Here is a 19,503-nt window from a genome sequence, read left to right on the forward strand (position 1 = left end):
GATATTGTGTCTACATGACACTTTCCCCAGTCTCGACATTCCTCAATTTCATATATACATGTATATACAAATTTTAAAAAAGTAGACTAAACAAAGTCAACAATAATCTATACCATGGAAAAAGTTAGTGTGTACATGTGTAGTGGAGGTTGGTGAAAGTACGGAAAAAATATATGGTACAGCAAAGTCTGAACAATCACAAATATGTTAGACTACTGTAAAAGTGGAAATTTTCGTGGTGTTGAAATTTTCGCGCATTTCGCGCAACCAGAAACTAGTCCAAAAATAAAAGCACACAAATATTTTTGCATGCCATATGTTCCAATGGTTGCTGTCTTGATTACGCAGAATTAAAAACACGCAAAATTCTTCTCACCCGGCCAAGCGCTTAAAATTAGTCGTGTGAAAATACCCACTTTTACAGTAGCTCACAAGAGACAGTCAGAAGAGCAAGATGTTTCTTTGAGTCTACTCCATGTTTAGTGAATCACTGCTGCTTGTTTGAGAGGTCATTATGGTTTACAGATTGCCTTAAAACTGTGCAGATTAAGTTGCATTTACCTGCTAGCCTTGCAATGGAATAAATTATTTTTTATTTGTGTACAACTCTCCCTTAGAATACTTTAAAATCTTGCTTGAGCTTTGTTACAGATAATATTCTTCAAGGTCTTAATCATTGCAGTTATAACTTACTGCAGCATAGCAACACAATGCATTAATTATTGGTACGCAATCTCAAATCCTGGATTTGGTGTACAAAATGATATCAACTTTGACTGCTCAGAACGAATCATACAGAAAACACAACTAAATAACAGATATTGCAAGATGTAGAATACAACATCTCAACACATAGAAATCCATGTGTTGATGTCTGACCTTCTTTTCCTAAACCTCCCCTGAAAACTACTCCATTATAGCAATGAGTACAAAAAGATTAATCTGGGTTACCTCCCTCAAAGTTTCTTCAATACATAGTGCTTGACCTAAAATGACTAAACCAAGTGTGATTGCCAGGGAATGATTGAATACTGTCGATAGAGGGAGCTATACATATTCCATCAGGCCTAGGCTCAGAGTTTAGCTTTCATGCCTGTCAATAGAAAAGGCAACCCAAAAACACTCACTTTATCATACCATAGACACTACAAAAAATTTTAAGTAAGGGAAATTCACAAAGATTATGCACTGGCAGCTCAACAAAAATTACCAGGATATGTTTGACAAGGGTAACTTGTATCAAATGCTCTTGGTTTAGGGGCTGGACCTTTGAATTCAGAGGGACTATTTTCATTTCAGCATTTAGTCACAAAACACACGCAAGTTGTGAGTGTTAAAAACTGCATTCATCCTTCAGCGTCCTATAAGCTGAGTTTGAAGGGAAAAATACCCCAGTTAAAATAAATGAGAAGAGAAATATCAAATATGACCGAAGAGAAAGGGGAGAGAAAAAGAGTATGGATGGGGGTGGGATGTAAAAACTATTTTATGTTCTACCCACAAACCATACTCAAAACTTTGAGACAAGCTTGTTAATCCTTTCCAACCCTCACACAAATGTCAGGAATTCTCAAGATAGTAGATTTAAGTATATTCATATCCTGGAAATACCACTACATGAAATATGGTTTGAATAGATAAGATCTTATGACCACCGCATGAAATATGGTTTGAATAGATAAGATCTTCTGATACTCAGCTGAGGAATGGAGATCTAGAACCTGTTCAGACTGACAAGAAAAAAACCTGTTGTCAAATGTGTTTAGAACTGCACAGCATGTTGATATAAGCAACTTTTTGTACGTAAACTAGAATAATATTTCATGATTAAGTTTAGCGCATTTGCAGATTATTCAAAAACCAAATGTTACTATCAACTTTGGTCTTCTCATAAAGCTAATTTTTAAAGTTCTTTCATCATAGGTCACAAGCTTGAACTCACTCATCAATTCTAATTATTCTCTCATTTTTGTCTGAGTGAGTCATCATTATTCTGACAGCATTTCTTTGCTTTAATCTTCTGACCTTTTTGTTTTCAATTTTGGGTTACTGGACAGACAACATGGCAATACCTTACATCATTATTTGAATCAAGTTACTTCTTTGTTTTTGTTAACCCAATGTCAATAACCCATGTCTTGAAAGTGCACTAAAACTCTTCTGGTCTCTCCATTTCTGGCTTACAATATCGTACACTCCTGTAAAAATCATTGATTTCTCTGTAAAATTGTATTCTTTCATTGAGTCTAGCATATCTGGGCTAGCACAATCTCTGACACCACAAAACTGCCCATAGGATATCTGAAGTGTGTATATCATGAGCACAAAAAGTTCCTTTAAAGGTAATGCACCTCTTCAAGAATGATTCAGAAACATGTTTACACACAATATATGTTTTTCAGTGTGAAACCCCTACAGGTGACTTCAAGCAAATGTTATCTCCTGTCATTCATTATTGGATGTGACAGCTACTATAAACAACGATACCAAGAAAAAAAAATCTAGGGACCTCAGAATTACAATGTGTGGGTCCAAGCAAAGGATAACTGAAATTGTCTGCATAAACGAGAGAATTAAATATCACATTAAATTACTTAGATGACTGAATTGACTTCCTGCATGAGAACAGTGTGTATGGTATGGTGGCTTTGATGTACACACAGCAAAGTAAGAACAGAAATGGTTCTTGCAGAGAACATGAATTAATTAAAGACATGGGTGCTGCAAATAATGAATGAGTTCTGATTGAAATTAATCATTGCAACAGCAGTAGTCAATTTGTAATGCTGAAAGGATATCATCTGATATTTAAGGACTGGTTGATATCTAAACAGTCTCTGTTTTTGTCTTTCACACCTGACTGTAGACATGACATCCTCAAGACATTTTATTTTTCTGGAGGTATTTTCTTCTTCATATACCTTGATTTCTTGCTGTTTGAAGCCAATGGTTGGATGAATATGTTTCTTAAGATTTCACTCAGTTTCTAATGATACAAACATGCACTGTTTCATAAATCAATTTTGCTTATTTTCCATTTTTTCACTAGAAAAAAAAAAAATACAAGAAAACAACAATTTTAGTCATTGTGTTGGCAAATCATCCAGATTGGCAATTCATAAACAGGTCATCCCTGGAACAACGTCTGACCTTGTGCATGACTTGACACTTTACCTATAGCCTATAGGTCCTGTTGGAGCCTGTACAATGTTTACGGGCCTTGAATTGTCTGATATGGAATGGCTTATGTCATAGAACACATGAAGACCTACCTCCTTTAACTCACAATTGTCTTGGTAGCGTGCAAAGAAACACATGGTGTGTCTTGTATTGGATAGATGCCAAAGGCCATCAATAGAGGGCGACAGAGTGGTGCCATGCTTTCAGATTTTTCTTACTGTGATCTCTCTTCCATGAAAACATTACCAATTCTCTCCTTCAGATCTCTACAAGTTGTCAAATCTTTCGATACTTATTAGAGAGATTTTACCTTCCTTCTTCTATTGATATGGGCAAGAATCTCTGCTGTCAATACACTTATACTACAAGCTTTCAGCTAGCCCTACAATTAACTGACTCATCTTTAAAGTCAGCAGTGCTGAGTTATTGCAAGTCCACTATAACTTGATATTGGAGAAATAATCTGTTGTTTTTAGCCATTTCAAAAAATGGAAGCTCTAGTGAAGATAAGTGAGCATGCCAGCGGCAACCTTGTAATGTAATCTTGTCATCACCTCATCTAATTTACCCATTCTGATAACATGCATCTAGAATCTTTTTGACACCAAAAAAAATTGTGGAAGGGATTCAAACTTCAGCTGCTATCTGTAACCCTCCATTAAATGAGATAATTTCTCATGAAAATACTTGCCATGCTTTCTTTATCTCTTCATTATTTCTCCAAGTAGGGTCTACTTGCCTCCAAAGGATAACAAGTGGTGCAGGGTCTCAGGCTGGGTGACTGCCAAAAAATGTCAATCCAGGAACCCAAAACAACAGAAGAAAGATACAGAAAAGAACCATTAATCTCACAAAGTAACTTTTAGCTATCTCAAGGCAACTAAAAAAAAAAAAGGGCAAATTATATGATGTTTACATAAATGAGGAAACTGTCAGATGAAATCAACCCAACATGACATTGATGCTTTTAAAAAGACAAGCTCTACCAGCCATTAATGGTGTTTGACTGTGGGCATCACCGATGCTTAATGAATTTACTTTCAGGTCAGTACTGAAAAAGGCAAACTACACAGCATTATATCAAGAGTAATGCCATGTATACTCTCATGCCTGAGGTACAGAAGAATGAAAGTCAGATATATGCATACTGTCCTACTATCCATGATAGTAATGTGTCATATGGCAGAGCATCAAAGCCTACAAAAAAATTGGGAATTCCCATGAACAGTGATGCTGTTAATTTTATAACAAAATGATATCTTTGATATTATCATTACTGTCTGGTGGGAGAGACAATAAACTATCTGTGCTGTGTGGTTTAGAGAAATCTTGCCTACAAACCACATCAACAAATACATGGGCACTAATAAGAGAAAAGTACAATACATTATAGATATTCCCTACTTGCCATAACAGTGAGTTCAGCACACAGGGAGTTCAATATTCTCACATTTATTTCAAGTTTGCATATATCCTGTTGATCCAGTTGATGAGAAAACTTTCATGAGTGAGAAAGTTATAACAGTGAGAGAGTTATAAAGTGCACTAAGTTTTTCGCAGAACATGTTTTTCATGGGCAAAACTAAAGGGCTTTATACTACACAATCTAAAAAGTTTTAAACAAATATCATCACAGTACAATAAAAGCTAGATGCCTTCCTATAATTATTGTACACAGGCCTTCCATTTTCCCACACATTCAAGTACTATCATTACCATGATGTCAATAATGTATTGCATTTTACATTGATGATGACATCAAATGCACCAAAGTTGCTATCTGTGATGGACATTAAGTATGACATTATTTTGCATACATGAAAGGCTTAATCATGATTTGCTTGACATACTCACTACAATGGTCAAAATGAATGCCATTTTTTTTTTTTGGCAAGCTTTGAACAACATCATGCTGACCAGTGGTATCCCATTAATAGAATACAATTTACTTAATCTTTACTTCCCAATATTCCACAATGGACCTGAAAACACAACATGTTTTAGAATAACATGTTTTCAAATTCAAGTGATTGTTATTTTCTGAACAAAGTAAACTTTGCTTCATTTGGCAATACAACACTCCAAAACAATTGCTAACATGTATCATACTTATTCAAACCTGGATAAGACTGTCATAATCCCATACAGTATTGAAGCCCATGTCCAATCCTGACCAGAAGTGATCTGCCGTCCTCTGTAGTCAGGCTATTGCCAATTGCATGGTTGACTGCCTGATGAAACTTTGGACCAATAGCATGTAAGCACTGTCACCTTCTGGTTATACTCCTGATACACATAAATCTTAGCATTTTGAAATGATATGCCTAAAGAACTAAGACAAACACATGACAAACTATACTCACTGTAAAATTCTCTTCACAGAATGTGCAATAGGATGAAAAAAAAAATCAAATCTGATGAAATCATTATTTGTTTGCTTGATGGACTGAAAATATACTGCTACAGTCATTATTGACTTCACACAAATGATGATTACTTTTATTGATAGTTTTAGTAATAACATTGATGATGATATAACATAGGCCTAATGATAATCATGATACCAATAGTAATAATTTATTTCCTCTGAAACACATACAATCAGAGAACCACGGAATTGTTCCTTTTTGTTGAATAATCTGTATGCAGAAGCAACCCCCCCCCCCCCATATGGAAATGATCTATCTCTTAGATTTGTCTCATACATCTTTGACAAGGGAACTTACACCCATGCAAACTGTGTTAGAATGTTTTACCCACTCTGTATTTACATAATAGAAAATATAGAAAAGTAAGACTGGAAGACCAATCTAGATGATCAAAGAACAGAAGGTGCATTTTTGTTTATTTTTCATTTATCATGTAGACTGTCTTAAAATTCATCTATTGAAATAAATCAAGTTTAGCCCTTGGCAATCATGTCATTATAAGGGGCATGAATTCTGCATTACCATCTACAGTTTTTCATGGCTTCATTGCCTTCTTACCTTGATTTTCTTTTTTCACACAAGTATTATACTCTGCAGTGCTATGATAATTTATGTCATGATTTTTAAGGTCGCATAAGCTACCTAAGATGACTTGGTGAGTTTACAAATTTTGTAAATTTCTTACTGAGAGACAGATTGTTCCTGCTCATATCCATTATTATATAATAAATTTCCTGTTGTGGGAATAAACAGATTGACGAGCCACTAAAGGAAGAAAAAGAAGAGTGCAGCTACTTGAATATATTTTTGCTGTGGATTGCCCATTTTTTAAGAATAAATGACAAATAAATGTTGGAATGGGATAAAATCATTGCAGTTTAATGGCTCTTGCTTTCCCCTGGTTAACATCAACACATCTGGGCTACTGATCCATCATGAAGTCAGGGAGATTTATTGGCTGTAAAGGTAGCCAGGGTAAACTGGTGAGGAAGAGGGGGACTGTAGGCAGGAAGCCTGTCTGCCTACCTGTTCCTTGCTACTAACAGGCTACACATGTTCCTCCAGGCAAGCTTCAAGCATCCACTTCTTTTTCTGTCTTCAAGTTGACCCACAAATATCATAAAACCACTGCATCTGTTGCTTACAAGAGATAATGCACATAAAATGGCATTATCTTGCAATGACTTATACTGTATATGCCATATTAATGCAGCTTTCATTTTCGTGAATTTCACAAGTCGGTTGCTATTCAAAAATTTACCAACATTTTGAAAATATTAACTCTTACCTTTTTCAGGTATTCGCGGTTCAATTATCCGCATCCAAATAATACGGATGAAGTAGTCAAAATCGCGTTCATATATCCCATGAAGTGCGCACTACTTTTACGAGCACCCGTTCATATAATGGTGCGAAGGACGGAGTTATTTGTCATGGTTACGGCGCACGCCTCTATAATGACATAATGTTTCCGGTGAATATCCTCACGTGTATGCACACCTCTCGCGCGCTCAAGCTCAGCAATCAGCGGTTGTGCGGGAAATCGAGTGACCTTTGACCGAACTGTGGAATGTTAGTGCGGATAAGTCGTAAAACGCGTTCATGTATTCTCGATCTACTCCTCATGCTGCAATTATGCGCATAATAGCAGCATCAAAATAATGCGCACTTTTCTACTCCTCTCCCGTTCATGTAATCGAAATTTTACGACTTAGTGCTCCTATTATCCGCATCCACGATTACCTGAAAGGGTAATCTGATCCTGACATGAATGAGGTGTGGACTTGTTTCTCCATTCATTACTTTAGACCCCTACTCCATGATCATGAATTTAACCACTTGCAAAATGGTCGGGAACTCTGGATTAGCAAAAAATTAGACTAGCTATAGATGGTGTATGCAGTATACCAGACCCCATTGTCCCAAGTTTTGCAAATCGCCACCATCATTCAATGCGCACTGTGTAGACAAAATAGATATTTTCATGTGCACTTTAATTTTGTGAATCTTGGTCCCTCATGAAAGTAGCAAAAGTTTCATACACATAAAAATGTCTGGCTTTACAGTACTTAAATGTCTATTAAAAAGTAAACAGTATACATTATGTATTAGTATTGATGTAGCAATGATACAGCATTTCTCTCTGTCTCTTACTCTTCTGCACACACACACACACACACACACACACACAAATGTCCTTCACCAAAATATGTAGTAAAAGAAATTTTGCAGTAACTTTTGTCTTGAAATTCAAGCAACTGCATCTTGCAGAAACATTCTTCCTACATAACTAGCAAATCACTCTCATAATAAACTATTGGTAATTTCCAGCTGGATCATGGGAAAGACTCATGATTGCAGTAAATAGGGGAAAATGTGGGATCTGTCATCACTGCTTCCAGAAAAGAGCCAGAGTGCAGGAGAGAAAGAAGTCAGAGTAAAGATCAAGGTCAAATACATCTACATGAGAAGAGAGAATATTAGAGGTGGGACTATGGAAAGAGAATGAAGGAGAGAAGTCTATTTTAGGAGCTTTGGGGAAGCCTCTGGCCATGGCAAGCATTTTTTCCTCCAATCCTTTCCTCTCTCCCTTCCTAGGACAGAGACAAGTTTGTGCAGTGTGGAGAGATGAGGTTATTCCCCCGCCTGCACTGATGGAATATTTGCTAACTAACTCTGAGTGCAATCTCATTCTAACTTCTAATTGACGAAGAAAATAAAGTAGAATGAAACAAACCAAAAGGTATAAGTTACAACAAGACTGGACATGTTACAAGAAAGTTTTCATGATAATTATGTCAGAATTCCATGTACTGGGAATTAAAAAGACAATCATCTGACAAGAATGTGGACATCTGAACATGAAGTTAGGCTGATTTTAATGGACAGCAGTGACCACTAATATCATAAAAATTAATGTCAAAGACTTTAGATTACATCGTATATGAAGCAAGGAATTTTTTTTTTTTTTTTGGCACTTAACAGGGCAAACCAAAAAGGTTTATTCACTCTTCAGTTTGATATTTACAGAAATAATGATGTATACCAATAATGATGTATAATGGTGTATACCAATATCTCATCATACATGCATTTATCATCAATTCTAGGAATCTTCAAAAGAACACTGCCTGGAATTATCGACTTACAGAATGTTGCCTCTTTAGTAAAATTGGTCATTAACAAAATTGTGAAATATTCAATTTCAAATCTTGAGTCCACAAAATACTTGAAGCTAAATAAGACACTTGAAACTGCCTTCCCAGGAAATTTATAAGTAATGTCAATTACAAAAATGCAGGGATGAAGCATAACAACCTGACGCATTCAGGGAAGAGCTGCTAAAAGTTGTTATATATGATACAAGTGTATGTCACATGATACAAACATACATCACATGATACAATCATACATCATAATTATGATGATATGGAAAGAGGCATTTAAATGTGGTAGATTGCTGCCATGATATTGATGCAAATACAATATACATCAAAAGGATACTTTCTCAGCCATTCCAATTAAACCAGACCTGTGACATACATCACAATTCATTTGTTGAGGCCATATGCAGATTTTCCTCCTTTTTTTTTTTTTTTTTTTTTTTTTTTTGATTTGGGGGGATTAGATTACTCTTTTATGCCATGTATGCCCTAAACTTTCAAAATATACATGGGATTCTCAATTTGAAACGTAACATTTGTCAATTTACTCAGGATAATTATATATCAAATTTCTTATAGTGCTTGGTATTTGTGTCGTAACTGAAATATATAGAAACTCTGAAACTCTGAAGTAGCAGCTGCTCCTCCTAGCATCCTAGTGTGTACGGTCCTGGATTTCACCATAAATACTATACACAGAAGCTGAGAATAAGGGGATAAGTTGTAAAAGGGACATGTATCAGGGCATTCAGACACAAAAAATTTATACTAGAACGGTATAGCTATACCAAAACGGTATAGCTATACGATGAATTTATACGTCTGAACACTGACTAATGAAATGACGTATAACGGAACGACGTATAGCGAAACAACGGTCAGAGCATCATTTCGAACTAGAACTCGATAACGAATCAGCATTCTGTGTGCGTCTGAACGTATGGTGACCATAGAATGGTGTAACTGGGCAGGGCTTAATGTTAGCGTGCATGAAAGGTGACCCCACAGCTGTCACTCATGACTATAACAGCATGAGCAGAGGGAAACTGCACATCTATATGACGTTTCCCAGAATGGTCGAAATCAGTGTCTGAACAATCTGTCGGCTATACGATGATTCTTTATACGCCTTTTCGTTATCAAGTTTTGGTATAAAATGGCATGCGTCTGAATAGGGGGCATTTCACACCTAGCAGTCACGCACTACATAATTCTTCCTAATTAAAGGGGTTATAACATGTGGGGGGTCTCAAATCCGTCATTCATTAGGGTCTCAACTTCCCAATTTGAGTCTGTCTGCACACGCATGCTATCCTTTCACCATGTCCATTAATGATCCAGAATTAAAGTTTACTTCATGACACTGCGGCAGAATGTCCCTAAATAGCCTATACCCCACGAAGGAATCCTAATTCAATATTTTCCCAACCCCAATGGCATGCCACATTGAGGTTGATGAGAAATTCAAAGTCATTGACAAGTGGTGACCAGTCGTACTAAATCCTCATGAGAAGGGACCAACACATCTCCTTCTTGACTGTCCAGCACCACTAGGTGGTTTCAACCAGTAGCTATATATAGAACACAAGAATGAGCTTTATGTATTGGAGTTTTGATAGAAACCTTTAGACCACAAGCTTTACCTGTGATTAATGATATGATGAGGGGAATCCAGCATCTTAGGAACTTAATCTTTCAGAGCGGCCAATTCTAAACCTAATATACAACTTGAGCTTAACCCATTAACACCTTGGCATTTCTGGCAATGCTATAACCTCTACCTGCCAAATGAAATGGTATATTTCACACTTTGCAGGGCTTATCAAATTGTGTGTGAAGTTGACCTGCAGAGTAATGTTGTTATGGTGATATGGACCACTAAAAGAAACACCTCATTTTCAAATATCTACATCCCATATACAGACAGACACAGACTCACACGCTCAAACATCCAAACTCACATACAGATACACCAGCAAGGCAGCTGCATGTATAGGTCAAGGGCTTTGAAATGTCTTATCCTTTCAGAAAAAGGGTCAGTGTGCTATATGAGGCTCCAATGAAATAACCAGTACAGTTTTACAAGTAAAACATAAAAATTCAGTTGTTCTAATCGAAGATATATTTATTTATGCATTCCACACAGAATTGGAATATTGTATTGATTTTGTAACAAGTTTATATGCTCCCTGCATTGTAACAAGGGAACTATCCAAGGAATTGGACACTAACCCACAAGAGGGCAGCATCAGTTGGTGAAATTCTTTCAACTGCAAAAATAGAAATTGAATCCACTCTTCATTTACACCATAAGATATATTTGAGTTCAAATCAATTTAATATTCTAACAGTACACTTCTTACAGAGAAAATGAAAGAAGCAAGGCAACGTTTTCAAATCTTTGTTCCTTGTTATGTTTTCTCCCCTCAAAGTAATTCTGATTCTTTGGAGAATACAGCAGCTGCTGAAGGTGTTTGCTTATCTTGCTATGACCTGCATTTAAACTTGGCAAACCAAAACAAATGGGAGGTAAGACGAGCAATACACATGAAATGAAGTGGTGCAGGACAGGTAAAGTGGTTCCTTAAGCTTGGAGAGTTTGGTCACAGAGAAGGGGATAGTACGTCTTCCCTACCCTCTTCAATTTCATCGCATGTGAACAGAACACCAATTGTTGTGAGCTGTGGTTTATGATTCATGAGACGACAATTAGTTTGCAGTCTTCAAACTACGTGGATAGAACAGGCTCATGAGCACTCCCTCATTGTTGTTAACACACGCACACACAAGTCGCTGGAATAAAGTTGAACCAATTAGTTCGACGTGTCTGTAAAATGTGTGATGTATAAAGGATCTAGCACAGATGGTGAGTGACATGTCCTGTCCTGTACAGTCAAAGTTGTGTCTTCTAACTGAAGCTCATTTCAGGACACAAAAATCCACACCATCCTACCCTTTTATCTGTGAATTCCTAAAAATCACATTCATGTAAATCACTTACATTTGAAGATAAGATACACTTTTAATATGCTCTTTAGCACATAGATCAGGTTGAAAGAAATACTGCTACAGGGTATAAAAGTAAAAGTAGAGAAGTAACATTGGAGCTCTAGGGAAAATTAACCATTGAAACCATATCTTGAGGTATTACACTTCTTGTGCAAGCATCCAAACTTGAGAAAATTCTATTTCCACATAAATTTTTTTTTTTGTGAGTATGATTTGTGGAAAATTGTAGTATAACAAACATTCTGGATAACATGTCATCCACATCAAATATGTGGCTTAAAAAGGTAGTTTTTTCTCTGCAAAAGACAAGTCTTCTTGCCTTCATGAGGAAATATCTTACTTCAACAATAGGCAAAATTTTATAGGCTGCAATGACCCTTTTTGAGGCTCAACACACCTCATACGTTTCTCAAACTACTGTTTTACATGTGCAAACAGACTTGCACCTCTTTATGTATTTCTTTGCTGGGAGGGGGTTATGACAGATTGGATAGTAGTGGGGTAGAAAACAATCACATTAGGCCTAGAGATAGGAAGCAACATGTTTTCCCTCCACCCCTCTTCCCCCATGCACACTGAAATAGAGTCATTCATTCATGATAAAGAGAAAGTGAGGGGGAGGGAGAGGGGAAGGAGGGTTGCTACACCCTCACCAGTCTCTCTCAATCTCTCAGAAAAGAGAATATGATTACCAGGGCTTGAAGTATATTTGTAAGGAGAATTTGACTGACCATGTGGGCTGGTGAGTATCCTGACACGCCTGTTGACCTCCTTTGTTTCCTTGGCAACCGATCCGCCTGAGCTACCGTCACTGACCAACGAAGACACACTGTCAATGCTAGAGAGTAATGGATTCTTGGCTTTCCTCCCCTTGGCCTTCCTCGTCTCCACCTCAACCTCCTCCACTTCCTCCTCTTCCTCTTCAGCTATCAAACCGTTTTCTTGAGACGTGGCATGGCGACGTCGAATGTACAGGGTGCCCTCTACCAGCGCCATGTGAACTCGCCTTCGCTCTAACGTTAGGTGAGGTGCAGATTGCGTGCGTCGTACTTGCCTGGATGCCATCGTTGCTGGAAGAATTATCTCCACACACGGCCAGACACAGAATCACAGTTTTTCCTTCTGAAATGTTGTTAAAAAAAAAGAGAGAAATCATTACATAAGACAGAAAAAAGAGACAAAGGTATATGTAAAACTTAAAGATACACCCCCTTTCACATTCCATTTGAAGTCTCACTGTGATGAACTTTAAAAAAAAAATGGAATAAAGGATAGGAATTCGATAAATGAATAGAAATGTCACTCTCATTTGTATTCAACACAGATATCGATAACACACAGGTCCAAGGTTGAGAAATAAAGAAATGGGACTATATGTTTCAGCTCAGCATGACCGGAAATGTTGCACCACAATTAAATTTGCCATATTCTTACATGACCTTCCCCCCCCCCCCCCCCAATTACATGGTACTTGGCTTAACCTGTTGAGGACGAGTCCCGAGTATACTCAGGCAGGTGTCTATGGGCGTATCAGGGCAATTAACCCCCCCCCCCCCCCCCCCCGCTAAATACTGCTTAGTGATAAGGTTAGAGTAAAGATTAGGGTTAGGGTTAGGTCTAGGGTCTAGAGTTTGGGTTAGGGATAGAATTAGGTTAAGGATTAGGATTAGGGTTAGGGTCAGGGGGAGGGTCCGGGGTAATTGCCCAGGGGATAATTGCCCAAGACCCGTCTATGGGAAATGCATGTTGTATCAAAATCAGACCATATTCTGCAACGGGTTCATAGAAAAGGAGAGAAAGAAAGATGCAGGAATAAGAACCGACCAAAGTCAATACCAATAGGAAGGATCAAAGGGTGTGCACAGTTCTGGTTGAGGTGAGGATTTAGCTTTTAACATTTTGTGAGATACTGTACGAGCTGAAATTTTCGCGTACAGATATTTTCGCGAATTGCTACTTGGAGGACATTTGCGCGTGTTGTTAATTTCGCGGTTGCGACGTTCTAACTGAACGTAACTATTTGCGCGTTGTTATTTTCGCGTGTTGTTATTTTCGCGGTTCAAAGGCGATTCGCGAAATTCGCGAAAATAAAACCACTGCGAAAATTTCAGCTCGTACAGTATTCAGAAACCACTCTATAAGATGTCAAAGAGCATGCAATTCTAAGGGGTATCAAAAGTTTATTTGATGAAAATCGGTTTTGAAATGGCTGAGATATCCAAAAATAAGGTGAAACAAAGAGATCCTAATAAAAGGCGTGGCCTGTCGCCTTTTATTATTATCACTTTTTTGGATATCTCAGCCATTTGAAAACCAATTTTCATCAAATAAATGGTGAATCCTTCTTAAAATTACATGCTCTTTCATATTTCATAAGAGGTTTCTCATTATCTCACTGAGGAATGTTCCAAATATGAATCCCCACCTCAACCAGTACTGTACAGCCCCTTTAAGATAGCATTGAAAAGAGAAAGGACTCTCATCCATGATACACACAATCTTTTGAAGTAAAATGACTGAGAAGTGATACCAATCCCTTATAACCTTTTTCTCTCCTGGTCTGAGGTAAGGCTGTTCTATACCCCCACCCCACCCCCCTTTTCTGCGGGAGGGAGGGGATAGGGGGTATTCTCTCATACTGAAATCAGCATGACTTGAAAGAAAAATCCAATTTTTTTCCTTAAATAAAGTCACTTCCAAAAGAAAAGGCTGTAATTGCAACTCAGTATTGGCAAGAAATTGTCATCTGATAATGACTCATGCATGAGGCATTGCCAACAGAGGAATGTGTGTTGATTGAGCACCATGACATTTTGCTAATGAGGTCCCTAGACTTTCGGGAAAGCAAGCCATACAAGTGTGTATTTTAACTATAGGCTGCTAATCTGGCTCTACCCTTGAATATGCTCTATACATGCTACAAGGACACTATGGGAAAAAATAGGATATTGACTTTGGAAATTGAATAAATTAATATTTGTCATCATAGAATATCAAGCCAAGAAAGTACAACTTGCATGAATGTTTGATTTGAATATGAGCAAGAAGATAGGAGCAGTATAGATTGGTCAAAATTTGAACTTCACTTGTAAATCCAGATTCATTCACAGACATCATAGATACTCTTATTGGGAGTGAATCTAAAACAGCATCTGATGAACATTACAATATAATTATGATAACTGCTTTTGATATGTAACCCTCATGGTCACAAGGAGAGCTTGTTAATATGTTGTACATAACATGTCAACAATTTCATATTTTCTCTGAATTAAAGGAGAGTTATGGAAAGAAAAATAATAATAATATACGACTATGTATACTGCCATAATAAAAAAATGACTGTAAAATCATTTTTCATTTCACATGTTGTGAAACTTTTCACTGTACAGTGATCAGGTCTCTTGTTTGACAGCAGCTGTCATCCAGGCTGTTCAAGTTTGGCTTGTGGTTTTTAACTTTGAGGTAAAACTCAGCAGACAATGACCATGAAAACAGACACGCAGCTTACTCAACCGAGTTCAAACTTGTGTGATATTCCTGCCATGTTCCCATGAAAGCTTGAAAAATTTAGTTTAGCTTGTGGTTTCACACATGGAGGATATACTAGACCCATGAGAGCTCTATGTTTAGATATTATTGATTTTTTTTTAAATCTTAAAGTAACTCATATCTAGGGCAGTGGTTACATACCACAGAGCAAAGCTTTCATGCAGAGAGACATGGTAATGGCTGAATATTTACATCAAAGGAAGGTCAAGTGCTTCGTTTTTATTGTATTCAAATTGTGATTGTGAACTCTCTTTAACACAATCATGATTATATACAGGTTACAAAAATAAACACACATTGCTATTGGCAACTGCCATGAAATTATGACATTCTTGTGATCTAGGGGATTGATTTGCAATGGAGAAAAGATCACTGTTTCAGGAATGCAGATGAGGAACATCTTACATTAAAAAAACTTTAATTCATTCCTCAAAAATGTACAGATGCGACATTCAAAACTAATAGCACTGATAAATTCATGTATGATGAAAACGACGGCTTACACGAGTCTCAAAGGCAAAATAATTTTAATGTAATCATACAACCCATTTCCAAACTGGCATGAGCAGTCATCACTTTACTGCCATACTTTACTGTATTACTGTACTGCCATATTTTACTGTATGTGAAGTTCATACTGAGCCATGTGACTTTCTGCAATCACTGAGGGAAGTAAGGATTATGCATCAACCCTCATGTAGCTCACTACATTCTAGTCTAAACTTCCACAGGAGTTACCACGAAACTAGCAACAACTCCTGTGGTTACATGTAGATAGCTCATTGACAATGCATCTCTCCCTACCCCCCCCCCCCCACCCTTCTGGTCAGAGGTTTGTCTGAATACAGTTTTCAAAGTTGTTGTTTTTTTCTTTATATGTTTTATTGATTTCAACTATTGGCATACTAATATAAATCATTTCTAATTATGGTATACAAATAACACAAACAAGAAAAATAAATTTTGCGAGAAAAGAAAAAAAAAGAGAAAAAAGGCAGCAAAGTAGAGGTACGTTTGACCTTCAGCCCTCCATCAAGGGGAGATTCAAAGTTCATGATCAAGTGTGACTCCTGCTAGTACTAAATACATCTGTTCAAACACACACACACCCCAAAAAAATAATAAATGAATAAATAAATAAATAAATAAGTAAATAAATGGAGAAATAAATAAATAAAGAATATAAATGAATAAATAATAGTTATCCAATCCCACAGTAAAGCAAATTCATCTAACTTTTTTGGTAAACTTTTTGTACAACATCTATAAAGAATTTTCAAGACTTCAGTTTTCCCTTAATATGAAAGGGATTGCAATTGTTTTGGCATATGTACTTAAAACAAAATAAGGAATATGAAATGTGACATTAAGAACCTCCATGTGGGCATTGAGCAGGAAAACCTCCATCAAAACTTTTAGGCCAGAGTGAAAACAATACACCCAGTGGGCCTACCAGCAAGGAGGTACTCGCCTAGTACCTCTGGCTACCACTCACCTAGGAATGACTGTTTCACAATCAGCCTACCACTCACCTAGGTATGACTGTTTCACAATCACTACATTTCCATGGAGATGGTTCCTAATACTTGGGGAAAAAAACAAGAGACTTCCTTTCTGGATAATGTACAGAGTGTTCAACATGTGCTTTTCAGGGGTGAGAATGCACCACAATCGGTATTAGCAACTGCCATGTTTTTCAGTGCCTTTTCCATATTTGTCCTTTTCTTTAAAGGTAATCTGGGACTAAATGACTATGACAGAGGTCTCCATTGGTCAGATGATTTAATCAGTGCTGCTAAAACTGCTGCCATGTTACTACAGGGATAATAACCATGTAAACAGCAATATCCTGAGGGCTGAAATAGCATATTTTCAGTGGAAAACACTATTTAACCTTTTTTGCAATAGATATGAGTAGTAGCATACAAGTTGGGAAACACATTTTTTTTTAATGAAACATGTGGTACTTTTGGTAAAAAAAAAGAACTAAAACACTGCAAAAAAATATCTGCTGTCCTGTTCACTGAGATACCAAAAAGTCTGTTGCATTTTAGAAGTGAACTTATCTGCAGGTGCATATTATATCCCTCTAAAAATTAATTAATCATGGCCATCATTTACCATCACTCTGCATACCGAGAAGAAAAAATGTAATGTTATGGCACTTGAGAAAAATTGTGGGGCTTTGCCACAGTAAATGCAGTATATGTGGAATTGGCTTGGGTAGTCTGCAACCCACAACTACAGGCATACTAAGCATATACTGTGGGAGGCTGGCTGCACATTTTTTTGAATGATCACAAGAAAGATTCAAAATATGGAGTCAAAGTCACCAGTACTTGACAAAATTGTAATTTTCTCTTGAGCAAGCATTCTCATTGCAAACTGTCACATGTAAAGTTAGAAAAAAAAATCACAGTAGTCCCGTATGCCATTTTTTGTGGGGATGTTTAAAGTGGCTTTTATAGGTATGCACATTTTTTACAACTTTCACCAAATTTTTCCCTCATTAATTTTCTCTGTCACACTGTGAATGGCCCTGTACACACTGTACATTGAGTGACCCTGTCATCCACTAGCTGCCTGATGTAGGCCTTAACAGTAAGTTCAGTTTTTGAACAGGTGTGACCACGGTGAGTCGCAAAAGAATTAAAAGCTGTGTAATGATTCAGAAAATGCCATGACTCACTGTAGTTTGATTCTATGGGGCTGATCAACCCTTAGGAATCTACAGTTCTATTTCCTTCCCACCCATTATCTCACTCTATCTCACTCTCTGTAAAATGGAAATCAAAACCACTTGACTCTGTGAAAAGTGATATACTACCATTTACAGTTATCTACATTTCATTTTGGATTGAGAAAATAATAATATCTATTTCAACTTCCGTTGCTTGTACATCCAGAATAGCCATACACAAGTAACTCCTCGTACTCAACATACCTCCTGTACACTACTTGCTTCCTGGTCAATTTCCTACTTATAAGTTGTTGTTTTTTGTATACCTATAGTTGTTCCATAAATCTTATGGCCCTTTCAAACACAGGAACAATCAGTAGAATACATAGCATGTTCAAATGTAAACAGACTACTGTAAAAGTGAATATTTTCGCGCGACTAATTTTTCGCGCTTGGCCGGGTAAGAAGGGTTTCGCATGTTTTTAATTCCGTGGAACCTAGACACCAAGGACAGGAACATACGACAAGCAAAAACATTTGCGTGCTTTTATTTTCGCGCTAGTGTTTGGCTGCGCGAAATGCGCGAAAATGTCAACACCGCGAAAATTTCCACTTTTACAGTATACCATGTGGCAGAGGGTATATCTCAAAGCAGAATTGAAATTAGTTCCAAGGACATGTGAGGTCTATGACTACATTTTGTGTGTGTGGAAGCAAAATTTTCAGACTTGGCAGTTAGTGTGCATCTAGCCTGCAGGCTCATACGTTCAATATATCCACTAAGATCTACAGAATAGGTTGGCCATAAGTAGATGCTATTCTTTATTTCTTTCAGGAAAATGGAAATTAGATATCATGGATTATAAAACTGAATTAAACAGGAAGGCAAATCAAAAGAAAACAATTACTCAAAAGTGTGTGGTTAATCATTTCATGGCCATGACATTAAAAAGTATTTGTTCAAATTCGGCAATCTCAGTTTTGTCAGCCTTATATAGTACTGAATGGTGTACTTACTTTCATATTTACAAATAGGTGGGACCAAAGGGCACACCAAGCTTTCTGTTTCACTGGATGTCATATTAGCCGGGTTCACACGTACACCAATTAGCGGGATACAAATCTCGAAATTTGCATCGCGATCGCCATCCCGAGTTTTTTGCACGTGTGGACAGAAAAAACCCGAAAATTAGCGGGATAAGCATCGCGATGCTAATCCCAAGAAATCTGCGCTGGTTCGTCAATTAGCGGGATAATTGGCCCCGCGCTGGTACGTGTGAACGGTCGGGATTAGAATCTCGAGTTTTTATATCCCATCATGCAATGCGCACATCACAACAGCGAGACCTCTGCGAAGAGCTCCTTCACCTCTTTGGAGCACAACAACAACAGCGCGCGAACCACACCACTGACGCGTAAAAGACAATGGACAAAGGTAAGTGCGCGCAGGCATTGATAGAGAAGGGCGCTGAGTGACCCAGTTTGCAGG

The 19,503-nt window shown here is 37.4% G+C and overlaps 1 protein-coding gene across 1 annotated transcript in view; it reads right to left on the reverse strand.

Annotated features, from left to right (window-relative positions):
• LOC140243852 (uncharacterized) overlaps nucleotides 1-12,895 on the reverse strand; it is a 172,383-nt gene extending 159,488 nt beyond the window's left edge. Inside the window, exon 1 of the mRNA XM_072323526.1 lies at nucleotides 12,514-12,895. Within this exon, the coding sequence (XP_072179627.1) occupies nucleotides 12,514-12,847 (334 nt within the window). The 5' untranslated portion in view covers nucleotides 12,848-12,895. The remainder of the gene's footprint in view (nucleotides 1-12,513) is intronic.
• Nucleotides 12,896-19,503: the final 6,608 nt, after the last annotated feature.

The sequence above is a fragment of the Diadema setosum genome, chromosome 20 (assembly GCF_964275005.1).
Source record: "Diadema setosum chromosome 20, eeDiaSeto1, whole genome shotgun sequence".
In the NCBI taxonomy this organism is placed as follows: Eukaryota; Metazoa; Echinodermata; class Echinoidea; order Diadematoida; family Diadematidae; genus Diadema; species Diadema setosum.